The 20,013-nt window shown below is 46.2% G+C and overlaps 1 protein-coding gene across 1 annotated transcript in view; it reads left to right on the top strand.

Moving 5' to 3' along the window:
• FSTL1 (follistatin like 1) overlaps window positions 1-19,694 on the top strand; it is a 52,091-nt gene extending 32,397 nt beyond the window's left edge. Inside the window, exons 3-11 of the mRNA XM_060098982.1 lie at window positions 1,073-1,177; window positions 3,865-3,994; window positions 4,832-4,864; window positions 6,387-6,517; window positions 10,102-10,220; window positions 11,772-11,884; window positions 12,208-12,318; window positions 13,240-13,316; window positions 17,014-19,694. Of these exons, the coding sequence (XP_059954965.1) occupies window positions 1,073-1,177; window positions 3,865-3,994; window positions 4,832-4,864; window positions 6,387-6,517; window positions 10,102-10,220; window positions 11,772-11,884; window positions 12,208-12,318; window positions 13,240-13,316; window positions 17,014-17,058 (864 nt within the window). The 3' untranslated portion in view covers window positions 17,059-19,694. The remainder of the gene's footprint in view (window positions 1-1,072; window positions 1,178-3,864; window positions 3,995-4,831; window positions 4,865-6,386; window positions 6,518-10,101; window positions 10,221-11,771; window positions 11,885-12,207; window positions 12,319-13,239; window positions 13,317-17,013) is intronic.
• The last annotated feature ends 319 nt before the right edge of the window (window positions 19,695-20,013 follow it).

Genomic DNA, 20,013 nt, shown 5'->3' with positions numbered 1-20,013 from the left:
TCTTAGGTTCCATCCCCCATCTTTACTATAGCCAGTCCCACGACCCCATCCCAGCCTCTGCCATCTTTGCTGGTTCTTCCACGGCCAATGCTACCCCAGTGGGCAGGAGCCTGGAGGCACTGGTGATTGCCTGCCCATCCAGTCAAGAAAAGGGCTCAAGAAATCATTCTCCTTCGTTCAGCCTCCACTACTGCTGACCTGAGTGGCAGATGAGGTAGGGCTAGCTTTCTGCCACCAAGGACTGTGTCACTGACAGATTAGTGCCTGTGAACACCCACATCGTCAGTGGCACAGACCGGGACCATTCCCTGCCTTGTCAGTTTTGCTGCATATGTCTGAACACGAATGTCTGACCACAAGTGGTTTGAGAACAGTTCTGTCTGTCAGGTGATTCTCTGGCCCTCTTGGTCTTGAAGCCAGAGGCAGATATGGATAGGGGCTGCATAAGACCATGTCGAATAATAGCAGATCCATGTTTCCAATGGTTTAGCCATCCTTCTTTGGCCTTTTGAGATGGCAGTGCCTTGACCACTGCTCAGTGAGATTTTGGTCCTTCAGAAATCCGTATTTCTCTCAAGCATTTCCACTTCTGCCTGGCTTGCTCTTCTTATCCTTTAGGAGTCAGTTAAGGCATCTTATCTTCAGAAAGTCTTGTTTGAGTCTCACCTTCCTGTTGTTAACACTTGCTCATTGCTTTCTAGAGGTCTCTTTATTCTGTTTCCTTGGATAGCCATGGAGCTTCTTGAGGGCAGGGACTATGCCTTTTTATCTCCAGTCCTTAGCCTAGTATTGGCATTTAATGGGTGTTCAATAAACGTTTTAGAAGAAAGGAAGCATGCAAGAAAGAAGCCCTTGCTCTTTGAGAAACAATCTTAGAGATTCATAGGTAGCTGGGCTTGAGAAGGAGCAGTGCCAGCAAGATTGATGCTGGCTGTTGGGGAGAACTTCTGGCTGTTCAGGACCCTTCGACTCTAGGCCACGGCCCGAGCCTGAGAGATAATCACCACCATTGGCTCATCCGGAGATGGGCTCATCTCACTGACAGGGCTTCCTTGATGATTTTGTGTTTTAGGAGGAACCAAGGAGCAAATCCAAGATCTGTGCCAATGTGTTTTGTGGAGCCGGCCGGGAATGTGCAGTCACAGAGAAGGGAGAGCCCACCTGCCTCTGCATCGAGGTAAGTCCTGAGGGTGGGAGCCAGAGGACGGTGGCCAAGGCTAGTGTGGTTACCTCGCTGGAGCTACCAGTCTGCAGAGCAGTGCCAACGATTGCATCTTTATAAAAGCACACCTTGTCTATCTGAGAGAAGTGAAATTTTTATCTCAGAAGTTAAAAATCAGATGTGAATGTAGAGATATTTTTCCTTTTAAAAAAGGTTTAGCTTTGGGCTTCCCTGGTGGCGCAGTGGTTGAGAGTCCACCTGCCGATGCAGGGGACACGGGTTCGTGCCCTGGTCCGGGAAGATCCCACATGCCGCGGAGCGGCTGGGCCCGTGAGCCATGGCCGCTGAGCCTGCGCGTCCGGAGCCTGTGCTCTGCAGCAGGAGAGGCCACAACAGTGAGAGGCCCGTGTACCGCAAAAAAAAAAAAAAATGTTTAGCTTTATAAGAGTTTTAAATTACAAAATTAACAATTGCTTTTTATAAGTCAAGTAGTACAGACATTTATGCAAACATAAAATTAATAATCTTCCCCATAACCCTCAAATCCCATTAGTCTGAAATAACCAGTGTAAACAGTTTGGTGTATATTTGTTCCACATGGGTTTTTTTTGTATGCAACTATGAACGTATAGGGTTTCCCCCTATTTTATACAAAAATGGGATCATAATATAGACAGATCTAGATATATGCAACTTGTATCTTATACTCATTAATATATAACAACAACCCTCTAGGTCAGCATGTATAGTTCTAACTCATTTTTTAATACCTCAATATTTAGTGATATACAGGAACCAGATTTATGTAGTCATTTTCCTATAGATGGACATTTAGGTTGTTTCATGGGTTGTTTACCACTACCAACAATGACATCTTTCTACAAATATTCTTACATGCTGCTGGCTTTATCTCTGTAGGATTGAGTCACACTGGGGCATGCTAGGTCAAAGGATATGCATATTTTAAAATACTAGATGGAACGCAGATTTCTCAGGTTTGTTTTTGCTTTTAATGAAGTTTAAAAAACAAAGTGACCTTTTAAGAAATACTTCTTTTGTAGGCAGGATTCTTGCTCTTGGCAAACATAAATAACCTGGATGTGTGCCCTTTTTTCTCCTTTCTGTCAAATGAACCCAAGACTGGAAATTCATCTGTAATTCTACAAGTAAATACACCCACCTTAGTCCCCTGTTGAAAGATCCTGACCCATTGTCCCAGAAAGGAAGTCCCCAACTCAGAAACCTGCAAACCAGATCTGCTGGGGACTCTGGGATGTCCTCACTAGTGGTGTTCCTGGCCACTACGTGGCCATTTAGGGTCCAGAAACCTGCTGTCTAGCCTCAGCTCGGCCACATATCATTGTGTGATTTTAAACAAATTAGTTGCCACTGGATGCCATAAAGACAGACCATGTTTGGCTTTGCTCAGGGCCAGCACATGGTAAGAAGCCAGTGGTGGTAAGTATTGGTTAAAAGAAGTTTGTCTGTCTGGGCTTTGTTTTTCTGGTCTATACGTTGGAAAGGTTGGGCTACTTTCCAGTTCCAGGGTTCTGTGTTCTTTTACCACCACAACTACTCTTTTTTGCTTTAGTGCCTTTATTAATTAGGTCTGAGCAGAACTTGCTCCCCCCTTACCCCTTTCAAAAACCATGGAAGTCTCGGGCTTCCCTCCTGCCAATGCAGGGGACACGGGTTCGAGCCCTGATCCGGGAAGATCCCACATGCCACTGAGCAACTAAGCTCGTGTACGACAGCTACTGAGCCTGCACTCTAGAGCCCACGAATCACAACTACTGAGCTCACGTGCCACAACTACTGAAGCCCGCCCGCCTAGAGCCCGTGCTCCGCAACAAGAGAAGCCACCGCCCGCGCACCGCAACAAAGAGTAGCCCCCGCTCGCTGCAACTAGAGAAAGCCTGTGCGCAGCCAAAAATAATAAATAAATAAAATTTAAAAGAAACCAAAAAAATCATGGAAGTCTAAAGAAACTGAGCTTGCCTGTCACAGTGGCACTTTATATAGTATAGCCAAAGTAGAATCAGGTTGCCAAGTGAACCTTAGTTCATTTACTATCTAGTCCTTCACAAAGACCGAGGCACCCCCTGCCTGTGAGTGCCTCACAGCAACTGTTGTGAGATTAGGAGAAAAACAAAATACTAAATAAAGCAAGAGAGCAAAGATTCTTATAGCAAGACCCTGGAACAAGTGAAGAATTGGGGTGATGGGGGTTGAGCTGTATGTGCCTGCCTTTCAGTCTCTCCACATTCCCAGCTCTGGCTGTTTTGTGTCGTAGAATGTTGGAATTTTAAGGGATCTTAGATCATCCAGAGACATTGATTGATTGCCTTTCTACAAAGTGATAAAGTGATAGATAATCCAGATTCCTGACTTCGAATAAAATGCTCTTCCTGCTAATTTGATAGGGTTGGAGTAGGGGTAGAAGAGATGACCCTGGGCCAGGATCAGCACAGAGCACCACGAGGGGCTGCAAGGTGATGTGGTCCCTCCAACAATGAGTGGGGTAAGGTCACTGATGCCAGAGCTGAGGCTCCCTGTTGCCCTGGCAGGATAGAAGGCATCTCTGCTGGTGGGGACTCCCCTCACAAGATGGCTCTGTGTGCGTGTGCACGTGTGTGTGTGTGCACGTGCACACACACTAACTCAGCCCTAACTATACCAACATCCTCCGCGGTCTGTTTCAGCAATGCAAACCTCACAAGAGGCCTGTGTGTGGCAGCAACAGCAAGACCTACCTCAACCACTGCGAGCTGCATAGAGATGCCTGCCTCACTGGATCCAAAATCCAGGTCGATTACGATGGACACTGCAAAGGTAAAGAGTGCTCTCATCACCACATCACAGCTCCAGCTGGGGAGCCATGGAACGGAGCAGTGTGGCCTGGCTTCCTGGAGTCCTTTCCGCCCTGAGCATAGTGCCCAAAGCTGTGGAGACGACCCAGTTGCTTGGAGAGGCATCCCCTTGGTGCTCATGAGCCTGCTGGGTTTGCCTTGGGTGGCCCAGGCCTCTACCCTGTGCTTCCTGCATCAGATTCCCAATGTGGCTTTCAGCGCTGTCTGGAGATGGATAGTGGATAGGGAACCACATCAACAGTCAATAATATGGTAGTATTTAACTGAATTCCGTACCTTTTTAGAAAGCAGATAAATTTCACATATCCTATGCTTTTTAAATTTGGGCACCTCTCAGCCCTGATAATATTATATTTCCTCTAATTCACACTCAAACCATTGCTATTATGGTAAGAGGGAAGGGGTCCCAAGCTTGTTGCTAACTAGACACCAGCCTCCTGGCCAGCCTTGAACTTCCTTGGAGAAATAAGAAGCTGTTTCCCACATGTTGGTCTCCATTTCTTTGTCCATAATGATTCTGTATGAATTCTCAAACTCCCAGCAGCACCGCCCCCTCGCGAGCTAACAGTAGGAGGTGTGAGATCAGGAGGGTAACTCAATGGCCTCAAAATGTCAAACAAAGCAGGGAAGCAAAGATCCCCAAACATGGGACCTGGAAGGAGAGGATATAAGGACTCAAGACGAAGTGATGGAAAGATATAAGTGGCCCCCTTAATGTGGGCAGTTTTAATCCTAGCAATACACAGAAATTTCTTTTTTCCTCACTTTGCATTATGCATTTTCTCCTTTTGTTTTGCAGAGAAGAAATCTGTAAGTCCATCTGCCAGCCCAGGTGAGTGCCTGTTTTTTCTACAGTGTGCATCTTAGGAAGGAAATTCCATGTTCCACAATGCCTGCCAAAGCTCACAAGATCTTCAGTGTGTCAGAACTTGTGACCCAGAACTGGTCGCTCCTCAACATAGCTCACAAAAGCTGCAAAACTGCATTTTTTTGTGCTTGTCACGGGAAGCAGCTGGTTGGGTCAGAATGTTGGCTGTGTTTTCCATTTTTGCTGAGTAATGATTGAACTGCAAGGATGGGAAAGCCACCAAGTCCCTCCTTCAGTGCTCTGTGAGACCTGCGGGTGTCACGGGACAAGGAGAATCAAATAGGACAACTCGTTTTGAAAGGGGTGATTGGAAATGACAGTGAGACTCTTTCCATGGTTTTCTATGAATACAAATTTAAAATTTCCTCATGATTTATAGTTACCAGACTCTTTTAGCATACACTTTTCCTTAGATCCTCACAATAACCTTGTGAAGTAGCTTTTACTATAATTACCTTATAGAGGAGGAAATCTAGGCTCAGAGAAGTTAAGTGAATTTCCCTGAGTCACACAGCTAGGAAGTGGCAGAGTGGGGGAAAGTGCCCATAGTTTCATTTCCCTGGCTCAGTGCCCTTTTCACATCCCAACATGTGTTGCCTCCAGGAATTCCCTTTTGCCGAGGCTTTCCCTTCTCTGCTTCCCCATCCACTGGACTCTCAGCCCCACCTGTTGTTGCCATGTGGCTTACGATGAACAGCTGTCTAGAGCAGGGCTTCAACGTGCCCTTCCTTGGCCTCATTTTCTGTTGTTCATAATGAAGTATAAAATTTTAAGTGGGAGAAGTTTTTAAGTGAGAGAGTCGAAAAGCTATATAGAAAGAATCAGAAATCCAGTGCATAAAGAATTGTAATGTTGGGCCTCCCTGGTGGCGCAAGTGGTTGAGAGTCCGCCTGCCGATGCAGGGGATACGGGTTCGTGCCCCGGTCTGGGAGGATCCCATATGCTGCGGAGCGGCTGGGCCCGTGAGCCATGGCCGCTGAGCCTGCGCATCCGGAGCCTGCGCGTCCGGAGCCTGTGCTCCGCAGCGGGGGAGGCCACAACAGTGAGAGGCCCGCATACCGCAAAAAAAAAAAAAAAAAAAAAAAGAATTGTAATGTTCTCACCTATTCATTTTTTATTTCAGCTCATCTTTGAGCCAAGAGAGCTGTTCTATTGATTGATTTTTCTTCCCCTCAGCTTCCTAAAGTTAATGAAAATGTCCTTTATTTTTCTTTCTTTTTTCTCGCCTTAGCAACATAATCTGTTTCAACATTCTCAAACTTTATATTTTTAGACATGAGCTTGAATCCTGGGTTAGATACTTTCTAGTGTGTACCCTGGGCTGACTCCTCTGTAAATGTGTGTAATAAACCTGTTTCCCTGGATTGCTGTGAGAATTCAGTGAGATGACACATGCAGACTCCTGGGCACTGAGTCCCCATGTACGCGGTGCTCGGTGACATTGGGGTCCTCACTGCTCGGCTGGCCTCCCTCCCCTTTCCTGCAGTCGTTTGCTATCAGTCCAACCGCGATGAACTCCGGCGTCGCATCATCCAGTGGCTGGAAGCGGAGATCATCCCAGATGGCTGGTTCTCTAAAGGCAGCAACTACAGTGAAATCCTAGACAAGTACTTTAAGGTAATCCAGAGTTGGAGTCAAAGACGGTTCAGCCCGGAGAAAGGGAGACTTCCTCTCCCATTACCTGATCACATCTTCCCAGACCACAAGGAAACGTAAACCTGCATAGAGTCCCTGAGTTTCTTCATAGATCATTCCATGAAGCTGTGACAGACAGTGGGACTCCAGGAGTCCAGCCTTTGGGATCTAACACACATGGGCTGCTCCCTTTGGGCAATTAAAGCCACAAGGGTCTTGGAGAGCCTGTCCATGAAAAATATGGCCAGGCTGTATCCCCATCCTCCATATGACACCTTGTAGAGCTGCCTGCCAATACCCAAACCCAGGCCACTTCAGCCTCTTTCCCGCCCAGTTTGGCTTTTCTCTAAGTCTTTCACTTGACCATCCATGGCCTGCAGAGTTTCTCTTCATCTGAGGAGAGTCAGTGGACTGGTATTTCATGGGTCCAGAATTCTTCATGAACCTAGATATTGCTGTTCCCATTGTGTTTAGTTGAAGAGACAGATCGTTCCAGTTGGAGGGAGGAGAGATGCTGCTTTCAAAGAGGAAAACGAGGGAGGAAATAGTATCTAGCAATGAGTAGGGCTGCCATGATGTGGAGATCTTTCAGAGAGCTTGAGACAGTTGTTGGAAGAAGCAGTTAAGGGCGCTCTTCCTGCTGACTGATAAGGACATAGTCGCACACATAGGTACATCACACCCAGATAAACATACCACACACAGAAACACAGACATACACACACCACATACAGAGATGTGCATGCCACACAGAGACACATCCTACACACACGTTCAGGTGCCCGCATTCCCGCACCTGCACAAAAGCCCCCCTCACTTACAGACACACACATCTCTGGGTAGATGCCCTTGGAGGCTCATCCCCAGACGGACGCCCTCACATGCCCCCAGGGTGTGTCGCAGGCCTAGCCAGCCCGGACTCGGGGGCGACGCACACACACAAGGGACTTCTTGGCACCTCTGTGGCCACTGAATGTGGTCAACACCTGCCTAGTCTGTGGCTTCCTCTTTCTAACTGGCATCATGGACCCCACAGATGGAAACATATCAGGTTGGGTTGAAATAGGATATTGGTCATTTAGGACTTCATATGTGTTACCGTCTTTAGGTAGAAGTTTCTCTCTGTGACAGAAAGTAAATCTCTCTGGATTCCAAGTGTTTGAGAAGAGAAAGCACAGCCTCTCACTCTGTCTTCTCTCTCAGCTACTCCCACATTAGAGAGCCCTGGGGGCAGGGGTGTTTCCTTGTCTACAGAAAGGAGCCAGGAGAGTTGGACATGAGCAGAAGGTTACTTAAAAGAAAATGATTTTTCGGGCTTCCCTGGTGGCGCAGTGGTTGAGAGTCCGCCTGCCGATGCAGGGGACACGGGTTCGTGCCCCAGTCCAGGAAGATCCCACATGCCACGGAGCGGCTGGGCCCGTGAGCCATGGCCACTGAGCCTGCGCGTCCGGAGCCTGTGCTCCGCAACGGGAGAGGCCACAACAGTGAGAGGCCCGCATACCACAAAAAAAAAAGAAAAGAAGAAAATGATTTTTCGAAAGCCAAGTGAGCAGCACCTGCTGGGTCGGTCGTGAGCAGTGACTTTGCCATGGTCATTACAGCCCAGGAGCCGTGGGGCCCAGGACACTCTTTCCAGGAGACCTCCTGGGACCTTGTAACCGTTCGTGGTGGCCCCTTGATGGCACCCTGCCTTGGGCATCACTGGCAGCTGCTGTTAATTTGATTCTCAAGGACCAGGGCCACACACCCCCCTCCACACATCTCCACCTCCTCTGGCAGTAACTCTCTCTAATAGGCTCCCATCTAAACACTGCAAGGCCACTTGAGAAAGTAGCTTTTCTTTAGGGCGTTCTCATGCTAACCAAGAAAGCTTACTCCTGACTGACAAACAAATGCTCCGCTCTTCCCAGTGTCTTCCGAGAAAACAGGGTTTGCACTATCTACTTGTTGATGATTATCAAAGAACCATATGGTGCAATCTTCAAAGGGAGGCTTCTTCCCACTAGGCAGACAGCTGCCTGTTGCTGAGAGATCAGTATCTCACAGAGACTGTTTCTGAACCAGTGAATTGCCCTCCAGCCCAGTCGGCATTCCTTACATCAAAATCAGTTGCAAAACAGATCTAATCGGAATTTGGATAAGAACCAGAATCAGACTCTCATCTCAACTGGTGTTTCAGTCACAATTTTTAGACAAAAGCATAACAGAGTGAAGAGGGGAAGACCGGGTAGAGAGAGCCTTTTATGACCGTGTCACACACACACACCCTGAATTCCTGGTGGCCAGGGCTGAAATTGGAGCCAGGGTATAAGTACAGTGACCAGAGATCTGAGACCTTTTCCTAGGAATTAGGATGAGAATGATAACTAGGGATTAAGCAAAGGCCTACAAGAGTTGTTTTATACATACCCGTCCTACATACCACGGAAAGATTTACAACCTTAGAGTGGAATGCACATGACACATGACAGTCACGCAAGGAGAGTCAGTAGCTGTATCTTTCCCTTCTACCTGGAAACCTAGTCAGACTTTTCTTCCAGAATCCCTTCCACCGTCTGGGAGCCACTTTGAAAGTAACATGGGGGTGCTGATTATTTCCCAGGGTAGCAGTATGAGGCAGCCTAGGGAAAGAATTTTGAAAAAAATTTTTTTTCCACTAGAACTATTTAGGAGAGCAGCAGTATCCAACTTGGACTTTGATCAGAGCCTTGAAATTGCCACCCTCCTCCTGCAGCTAGGGCCTGGGCATCCTGAATTGTCCCAGATGGCTAAGGTCTCTTGCCAAAGGGAGGACAGTACTGAGCTCACTACACCCTTGCCTTGTGCTCATGGGGTGTGAGCTGGGTCATGAGGACAGGCTGCACCATCTACAGTGTAGCCTGCAGCATAGGAAGGAGGGGTAGGGGGCTTGCACCACCTCCACGGGCAGGTTATCAATGCAAGTAACATGCAGGGGCCTTTGCCTTTGACTTCTCACTGATGAGGTCAGCTAGGTGTACCAGTGTGAGAAGTAATCACTGAAAGCAGGCCAGCGAGGCTGGAAATCAAGCAGCAAGAAATGGTCCTGTGATTCCCAGAGTGAGCTCTGAGGGTCACCTGCATCATTGTTCCCAAGCAGCTTGTTAGAAATACACATCCTGGGCTCCGACACAGATTCTGATTCACAAGTTTGTTCCATGATCATTAGGGTTTGAGAACATGGAGTGGTGGAGTGAAGTCAAGAATGTCTGGAACAGGGTCAGGGATGCAGCTACAGAGACCTCTTAAGCACCCCCAGGCTCCTTGGACAGTGCAGGCCTAGGTTCAGCTGCCATCCTGAGCAGGGTCTAGGATTGAAAGGCCCTCAGTGACCTCTGCCCAGACACATTGACTCTGTCATCTTGGGGCACAGGTGCCTTCCTTCTCTGGGTGCCCCAGGGCTTCGAACATTTTTTGCTCAAAGGGCAGAGCAGGGTTGGACGGTGTCAAGAAGAAGATGAACCAGAGATGGGTCAAGCTGAATGGGGGAATGATAGAGCTGGGGTTTTACAAAACGCTCCTGAAAGGTCACTTTGTCCCCTTTCTAGAACTTTGATAATGGTGACTCTCGCTTGGACTCCAGCGAATTTTTGAAATTTGTGGAGCAAAATGAAACCGCCATCAACATCACTACCTATGCAGACCAGGGGAACAACAAGCTGCTTAGGTGAGTGGAGTGAGGGGGTAAGGGAGAGGTCCACGAGGGAAGGCTGGATGAGAGAAGGGATTTGAACCCCTTCCTACCTGCAAAGGAGCCACCAGTGTCAAAATCAATGTGACGTAAAAAGCAAAATAGGGATTCTGTCCTGGTCTCTTCTGTGAACGTTATGATATCTGATCAAGTAATTACTGTTTTTGGCCAGAAATTGCAAGGAATGGAAGAAAGTAATTTTAAAATAAATGATCAGGGCTTCCCTGGTGGCGCAGTTGTTGAGAGTCTGCCTGCCGGTGCAGGGGACACGGGTTCGTGCCCCGGTCTGGGAAGATCCCACATGCCGTGGAGCGGCTGGGCCCGTGAGCCATGGCCGCTAAGCCTGCGCGTCCGGAGCCTGTGCTGCGCAACGGGAGAGGCCACAACAGTGAGAGGCCCGCGTACCGCAAAAAAATAAAATAAAATAAAATAAAATAAATGATCATATCAGACCAAAGTTGTTTCTGAGTGTCGTGGGTGATGTTTTAATGTTTAATTTTCTTCAGGAATTACTTTAATGTTCTATTTAACGATAGGTCTAAAAGAGCTTTAGTTCTGATTTTAAGATAACCAGTGCTATTTCATGTAGAGAACTCTAATTGTTACAAATGTAAGCACGTTCCTCTCCTTTTCTGGTATTATTCCAGAGTAAATATTAATAAAAATTAACCCCTAAGAAACTTCTGGTGTGGCTCCAGTATACTGGTAAGAATTAAAAATAGGAAAAGCACCTATTTGTTCAAAAGATTTCAAAGCATGAAACCCAGATTCTAGGATTCTTTCCTAATAATAGCCCATGACCTTAAAGTATAATATCTGTAAATCCTTCTTATTTTGATAACCTGAAATGAGGTAATATTTTACAAGTTCAACATCTGATCCCCATAATACCCCAGTGAAGGAGGGCTCCTTGTTCCCATTTTACAGATGAGAAAACAGGTGCGGGAAGGTTGAATAACTAGCCCAAGGCCATTTGGGTTGTAAGTGGTTGAGCCAGGACTCAAATCCAGGCCAAGGGGAGAGGGAGGGAGCTGGAGTTCTAGAAAACTTTTCTGAAAGATCTCTTAGCAGAAGGGTGATAGTGGTGATGCTGGCTTCAACTCATGTTCTTTCAAATCACACATGCATTTCATATCATCTGTTCCTACCACTTCTGTTTGATTTTTCTAGTTGGGTTGACTTGACACGCATAGCGTGGGGAAAGGCAACTGCTAGTGGAAGGTATGCAGGTGGTGAAACATTTGCCAATCCAAGTGGACAAAACCATCCAGGAAACTTTAGTCATCTTGGGCATATCATTTGAACAGCTTGAGTGATCTGACATCCCATATAATAAACTAAAGTTTAGATGCTTACAGGAGTCGGGACGCATAATGGTTGTAGGAGGTCCGTGTAGAAACGTTCTCTTTAAATAGTCCCCTTGGCCACCTGTGGAGGCCTAGGTCTGTGTAATCCTGATGCTTAATTCCTCTCTTTGGGACTGAAGCTGAGGTCTTGCTGACACGGTTCTCCTGTGTTTCGTTTCAGAGGACTCTGTGTCGATGCTCTCATTGAACTGTCTGATGAAAATGCTGACTGGAAACTCAGCTTCCAAGAGTTCCTCAAGTGTCTCAATCCAGCCTTCAACCCTCCAGAGAAGAGTATGCCTAACCTAAGAAATAGGGATGGGGTTGTAGGGAGTGGGGACATTTAGAGGCGGCCAAGATAGAGGGGATCGTGGAACTCTCCAGAGCTTACTAAGAAAATTCCCTTCCACGATTCTAGACTGGGCGCCAGCCCAGCATCTCCGAGCTGAGATTCAGGTCCAAAAATCTTCGGGTTGATGGTGGCGTTTGCTCAGATATGGTGCCTCTGAGGGACAAGCAGGTCTTGTCTGGGAAAGGGGTAACATGCACAGACTATAGCCAAGACGCCCTGTTCCACCCTTGCCCTAAACTTTTGCCTCTTATTTCTGGTCCTGCAGAGTGTGCTCTGGAGGATGAAACATATGCTGACGGAGCTGAGACCGAGGTGGACTGTAACCGCTGTGTGTGTGCCTGTGGAAACTGGGTCTGCACAGCCATGACCTGTGACGGTGAGCTGTGCACCTCACACAGAAAGAAGGGACGGCACGGAGACAGCTTCCTTCGTGAAATCACCCTGAGAGAAGTCAGGGTGGGGATGGTGGGGAAGAGTGCAGTGGCTGGGTCCCAGCAAGGAAACTGGGGAGCAAGAGCCTGGCTCATACTTGTAATGTCAGAGCTCTCAGGGGGCAGCATTGAGGGCAAAGCACTTAATGCCAGATGCATTATGTTGGAAAGTCACTCCAGAGGTTTGGAACAAGAGAGGTTCGAGACCCAGGATAAGATCAAATGTTGATAAGAGATTAGAATGGTAATAATAATAAAGAAAGCAAATGCATAAGAGTGAGAACTACATGCATTTCTTCTAAGCACTTTACATATTAACCCACTTAATCCTTATGACAGCTTAGGAAATCCTATATGTCAAAGACTTAGGTGGTTGGAAGACAAAATGACTCTTGCTTGCCATCCATGCCAAGCAGGAAAAGGAGGCATGTTCATAGACATGTTTGAATTAACAGCATTGGGTCCCCAAAAAGAAAGTTGAGATAGTTGAGACATGGGCAGGGTGGGTTGGGAGATAGAGATGTCAGGGAGAGTTTGGGGAGGAGGGGGCCGTGCACAAGTCAGCATCACCACTATCACCCTTCTACAAAGAGATGTTTCAGAAAAGTTTTCTAGAACCCCAGCTCCATCCCTCTCCCCTTGGCCTGCATTTGAGCCCTGGCCCAGTCACTTACTACCTACGCACATTACTTTGGAGGTGTCCATTGCACTGGGACACTTGGTAGTTAGAGAAATGTGGGTAATTCACCTCACCTTCCATATGGTAAATGGGAAATGAAATTGAGAGCCTAAAAGGTAGGTATTAGTGGGATCCCTAACCGGCCTCCCTCAGCCACCACTGCTCTGAGCCTTGGTTCTTCTTACAGGAAAGAATCAGAAGGGGGCCCAGACCCATACAGAGGAGGAAATGACCAGATATGTTGAGGAGCTCCAAAAGCACCAGGTGAGTTGCAGCCTCCATGCTGGTTCAGGTATCCCTGTTGCCACCAGGCCCTTCCACCACTCAGACACTGCGTGACTCCGCAGGTGACCAAGGAGATGTGCTCTGTCCCATACAATAGGTCCCGAACGATACACCTGTATTATGCAAACCATGATACATGTAGCTCCCTGATGGAGTCCTTGTGGGGCCAGTATGCCCCAACAGATGTAGGTTACAACTTGGTAAATTGCTTTGTAAGTTAGAATCAGCTGAGTGGTGGTTTGCAAATGTGTTGGAAGTGGTTTGCAAATGAGCAGAGTCTAAAAAACCTCCTATTTCTTTTCACCACCAGTGCCCAGACCCAAAGACTGTGAGCCCCTTGAGGGCAGGCTCTGTGACTTGCTCACCATTGTAGCCCTGCATTTAGCACAGGGTCTGGTGTACAGTTGGCTCTCGATGGGCATGAAATTAGTGGATTTGGACCACAGCAGAAAGGATTTAAGTTAAATGCCAGGCTAGCTAGAACATAGCCTGGAAACTTAAAGATTCTGCTTCCTAGAGACTTGAGAAGATAATAAATCAGAATTCTGTTCAGGTTCTATGCCATTAAGTTGAAGACCTTCTTGGGGAAAAGGTTCTTAGCAGAATAGTGACCCACTGACATATTTTTCTGAGGGCCTAGGGAGAAAACATGGATATGCTGGACTTCTAGGCCTGTCTTTCCACTGGTTTACCTGTAGTTTTAACAGAGGATGTTGCTCCTTGAGTCATCTGTCTGTAAACTGGGTCTGGTAATGCGGGCCTTCTCTCTGACATATAAGTGTTTAAGGAATATAATGGTCACAAGAACTATTGAGATGAAATATTTGACTTGAAAATCAAGAATTATTAGTATTAATAATAAATGCTCATATTTACTGATGCTTTTTCGTATGCATTGTCATTATTGTCACTGATAGTGTAGAAACCTCATGTCATTTTTTTTTTTTTTTTTTTTTTACGGTACGCGGGCCTCTCACTGTTGTGGCCTCTCCCGTTGTGGAGCACAGGCTCCGACGTGTAGGCTCAGCGGCCTTGGCTCACGGGCCCAGCCGCTCCGTGGCATGTGGGATCTTCCCAGATCGGGGCACGAGCCCGTGTCCCCTGCATTGGCAGGCGGACTCTCAACCACTGCGCCACCAGGGAAGCCCTCATGTCATTTTTTTAAACAAATGCAGAAGCTCCTAGCCCTTCGTTTTTCCATATTTCAGCAGCCTTGAGCCTCCAGATGAGTATAAACCCTTAAAAGCACATAGAACTTAATAGGAATTCCTTTCGTCTAGGGTGGAGAAATGATCAGAGTAGACAGTGGGGAGTGAATGATAATAGCTAACATTTTTTAGCGTCTCTGTTTTATGTGAGTTGCCTCGGAAGCAGACGCTAAGGCAAGGACTCAAGTACAAATAGTTTATCTGGGAGGCAGTCCCAGGAAACGCCAGAAGGGGAGTTGGGAAGAGAGCCCAGGAAGGGAAAGAAACAATAAAGAGTGTGTATGCAGGCTTGTTACCACTGGGAGCAAGTGGAGCTTAGTCCTGTTGCACATCTCCAGGAATAGTTATTGTGCACAAGGGAGCAGGGAGCTGGGCTATGCCTGTATGAACTCCCATCAGCCATTGGCTGAGAGCCGCCACCAGCCAACATGAATTCCCTGGCATTTCTGCCCTGTCAGCATGTGTGGGCAGAGCAGGCTCCAGCAGCCAGAGAAAGCCTCAGGCAAAGAGATGCAGCTGCTGGTAGTAAGAAGCCAGGCCAGTGTACTGAAACGTTAAAGGCACGGGTTATGGATGGGGCACCAACAGTGTGTACTAGATGCCAGACACTTGTTTTTTATTCCCTATTTAATTTTTTTATTGAGATGTAATTCACATACCATAAAACTCATCCTTTTAAAGTATACAATCCAATGGTTTTTAATATATTCACAAGATTGTCAACCATCACCACTGTCTAATTCCAGAGCATTTTCATCTTCCCTAAAAGAAACCCCATACCCATTTGAAGTCACTTACATTCTCTCCTCCCCAGCCCCTGGCAGCCACTAATCTACTTTCTATTTCTATAGATTTGCCTATTATGGACACATATAAATGTAATCATATGATATATGGCATTTTCTGTCTGACTTTTTTCATTTAGTGTAACGTTTTCAAGGTTTATCCTTGTTGTAGCATGAATCAGGACTTCATTCCTTTTTATGGCAAAATAACATTTCATGGTGTGGATGTACCACATTTTATATATCCATTCATCAGTTGATGTATATTTAGGTTGTTTCTACTTTTTGGCTATGATAAACAATACTGCTATGAACATTCTTCTGCAAGTTTCTGTGTGGACTTATGTTTTCAGTTCTCTTGGGTATATACCTAGGAGTGAGATTTGCTGCATCATATGGAAACTTTGTGTTTCATCTTTTGAGGAACTTCCAGACCGTTTTCCAAAGTGAATGTACCATTTTATATCCTCACCAGCAGTATTCCAATTTCTCCACAAACTCACCAACATTTGTCATTGTCGTTATTTTTTATTAGCCATCCTAGTGGGTGTGAAGTGACATCTCATTGTAGTTTTGATTTTCATTTCCCTAATGACTAGATGTTGAGCATCTTCTCATCTGCTTTTTGGCTATAAGTAAGAATGTCTTCTTTGGAGAAATGGGCCACTGGTGTAAGAGGTAGTACTCATTTTGTAGTTAAAGACTGAAACACAGAAGATTTCATAATATGCCCAAAGTCCCCCAGAAAGTCACACGCCCATGATTCAAGCTCAGGCCATCTGCCTCCAGAGCCTGTTGCTCTTTGTGTGTGTGTGTGTGTGTTTTGGGCTGCGTTAGGTCTTCGTTGCTGCCCGCGGGCTTTCTCTAGTTGCAGTGAGCGAGGGCTACTCTTCGTTGCGGTGCGCAGGCTTCTCGGGGCTTCTCATTGCAGTGGCTTCTCTTGTTGCAGAGCATGGGTTTCAGTAGTTGTGGCACGTGGGCTCAGTAGTGGCTCATGGGCTTAGTTGCTCCGCAGCATGTGGGATCTTCCCGGACCAGGGCTCAAACCCATGTCCCCTGAGTTGGCAGATGGATTCTTAACCACTGTGCCACCAGGGAAGTCCCGAGTCTGTTGCTCTTAATGCTTCTCCCAACTTGGATTCAGAACATTTTGTAGCACCTCCATTTAGCATCCTTTTCTTCATTTTTAAAATGAATATAATAATGTCTGACCTTATTGTTTCATAGGAGTTTAAATGGGGTCAGCTCTTTTTTTTTTTTTTTTTTTTTTGTGGTACGCGGGCCTCTCACTGTTGTGGCCTCTCCCGTTGCGGAGCACAGGCTCCGGACGCGCAGGCCCAGCGGCCATGGCTCACGGGCCTAGCCGCTCCGCGGCATGTGGGATCTTTCCCAACCGGGGCACGAACCCGTGTCCCTTGCATCAGCAGGCGGATTCTTAACCACTGCGCCACCAGGGAAGCCCCGGGTCAGCTCTTAATTTAGCAACAGTCCCTATACAGCCGTGTCATAAGTAAGACATGATCCTTGTCCTCAAGTTGTTCATCATCCACAGAGGAGATAGACAAGTAAACAGAACTTGGCATAAGCATGTATCTGTCAATGCTATGTAAAGTCTTGAAGACTAGATAAATGCCAATAATTTTTTTTTTAATTTCGTAACACTTATACTCTTGCTTCTCAAAGGAAACAGCTGAAAAGACCAAAAGAGTGAGCACCAAAGAGATCTAATGAGGAGGCATCTGGGAAAGGTGTCCAGAGCCTGGCACCTTCTCTCCCACTTCAGCGCTGAGTCCAGTATACGCAAGTGTCTGCTACAATCGCCAAATCACCAGTATTTGCTTGTATAGCAATGAGTTTTATTTTGTCTATTTGTTTTGCAATAAAGGAAATGGGGGTGGCTGGCTAGGAGGGGAAGGGCCATAGCCTTCATTTCTAGGAATACTTTGAGAGAAACTGTAAATGGTGCTCGGGGGCTGGAGGCAAGCTAGGAAACTGCATCGGTGTTGGGAGAGTGTACCCACATCTGGGTCTACCACAGCTGTGAACATGCTGAAGGGGGTGCAGGCAGTGAGAAAGAGCTTAGCAGGCTGTCCCCAGAGGAGGGATTTGGGAAGCTCAGTGGAGAAGACTGCGTTCGGCTTCCAGCCCTTCCTGCTGCCATCAGCATAACAGACCTCTAGCATCTGTGCTTCTCCTCATGGCCCCAGCCACTGGCTCTAGATACACGGCCATCCTCCTAGCTACCCAGTGTCTGGGAGGGTGCACCCAAATGATGCAGATACTTGTAGACTTTGAGCCCCTTAGAGACCTAACCAAATTTTTAAAATACTTTTTACCAAAGGTGCTATTTTTCTGTAAACTTTTTTGGCAAGTTGATTTCATTCTTCAGTTATTATCATTATATTATTGTTGTTGTTGTTTAATATTTTATTTTCTTGACTAGAAATTAAGCTTTTGTAATTATTTTTCATTAGTCTTGCCATTTCAGAGGTGGGAGAGTTTGGGGTTCTTCCTTGTGCAGGGACTGCTATCACCTGGACTCCCCCCAGCCCTGCCACATACTAGATGCAGCCCAGAGTTTGCCCCCTGGCTTCCAGTGGGTCAGCAGTCTGCCAGAGGAGCAGGGAGTACCTCAGACAGCAGCCAGGAGAAGTGTCTCCATACAAAGCTTTTAAGATCCAAAAAGCTAATTTGTTTTCATTCATTCTCATAGATCCATGCAAATCAGTATTCCAAAGGATTGAGACCAGTGCAGCTAAGCAAGGCTTAGATGTCCCAGCCTATCAATATGCTAACTGATCCTCCAATAACTAGGAGACTGACTCTGTCCCTGTCTCTTCCTATTTCTGGGCCTCAGTTTCCTCAGCAGGTAGGAATGCATTAAACTTTTGACTTGAGAAATTGTATATTCTGTGGTTCTGATAATTGGTCCAGAAGGAGACAAGGTGATTTTCCTCCTTCTCCTTAAGATAAATGAAACCTTGTTGTTATATAAGAGTCAGACAGCCAAAAACAAGCTGACCAAAGCTGACCAAAGCTGACCTCGGTCTGAATGACCCCACAGGTTGTGCTGTGATGTAGAGCCTTCTGGTAAAGCCTGCCCAGGAAGAGAGTGGGAAAGAGAACCACTTCACTTTGTCTTCACTTTTGCATTTCATCTTTAACCTTCTTGGGAACAGAAATGGCTTTCCCTTTAGAGATGAGGATGAAAGAAGGTTTCACATTTCGAGAAGGAAAAAAGTGGACATTGAATCTTAAAACTGTGATTGGGGAGAAGTCAGTCATTCCTGTGTCTTTTGGCCTCTGTGATAATTAACCCCACTCAATACAATGTTCAGGATGCATTTGGAATAACAAAATTAAAAACTTGACATAAGATCTCATTTTCAGAAAGCAGATTACAGACCACCAAAGGGGAATGATGTAGGCTATACTGCACAGGCAACTCTGAGACAGTTGTGCTGAAAATGGAATTCCTTCTAAACAGGTTTCCTTTTTCTCCTTTGAAAACATTCCACTTTGTTTAGAATTCTGAGCTTTTGTAAATCATCCTACTTAAAAGCTGTCTTCCAACCCAACTTGTGTGGTCTGAAATGTACCTCCCTGTCAAAGTGCCTTGGAGAACTCCCAACAGCACGCCTTGATCAAGATTTGCCAGCCCTTGGACACTATGGAAGAGAGGGCAGGAGTACCAGTCTGTTTAAAGCAAGAAGGCAGAGTGTCTCCTCACCAGTTACATTTAGGTCAGTGGTTGCTATCCAAGACGACCCTACCCTGCAACATTGAATTCCCAAGAGCAAAATCTGCATTCCTCCTGTAAATAGGGAAGCTACTGTCTGCACCATAGGATCATGTGATCTGACAATCATTCACGGAAAGCTGCTAAATAGCCTAGTCTGGGGAGTCTTGCATGAAGCTTTGCATGGAGCAGATAAACAGGATTAAGTCGGGTTCAGTTCCTCCGGCTCTCTAAAAGCACAGGGCTTAGACTGCAAGCTTCCTTGGGCTTTCTCTGTGTGTGTATGGTTTTTATAAACATATTACAGCATCTGTTAAGATTCAGTGTCCATGGAAACCTTCTCACATGCCATGACTCTGGACTCCATCACTGCTTTTGGAAAGCAGGGCTCCTCCACCTGCTAATAAGCCCATGTGGACCAGTCTGAATGTCTTCCCTTTATACTTGTGTTTTTAAACAGTCAAATTCCAAGAAGCAATTTGGACAGGTTTCTGTTGCCTGTGTATTTGTGAAATGTATTTGTATTTAGTAGGCTTCCTTATTGCATTTAACTTGTTTTTTGTTAACTCTTGATTCTTTTTTTTTTTTTTTTGGATACTATTGATAAATAAAGAAATTAAAATAATAGTTGTATCATTTTCTTTCCCCCCAATTAAGGCCAAATAAAGTTGCAAGAACGTTAACCATTTACCTCATAAAAGTAGATTTGAGTTTCAGGAGGCTTAAAAGAGGCCTGAAAAGTTTCTCCTAATTTTGGGACTAGAGCTGCAGGGGGAAAGGTTTACTCAAGGACTGATAGAACAAGTTTATTTAGAAGAATCACCAATGGTGGGTCTGGGTAGGAAGTAATGAGAAGTCAGGGAACAGTATTGGGTAGAGGTTAAACTAAATGACTCCTAAAACTGCCATGGATCTTATGAGACTGAACGGCATCGGGTGAGGCT

Source organism: Mesoplodon densirostris, chromosome 5, assembly GCF_025265405.1.
Source record: "Mesoplodon densirostris isolate mMesDen1 chromosome 5, mMesDen1 primary haplotype, whole genome shotgun sequence".
Taxonomy (NCBI): Eukaryota; Metazoa; Chordata; class Mammalia; order Artiodactyla; family Ziphiidae; genus Mesoplodon; species Mesoplodon densirostris.
The sequence above is the reverse complement of the archived record's forward strand: the minus strand, read 5'-3'. Positions and strand labels throughout refer to the sequence as shown.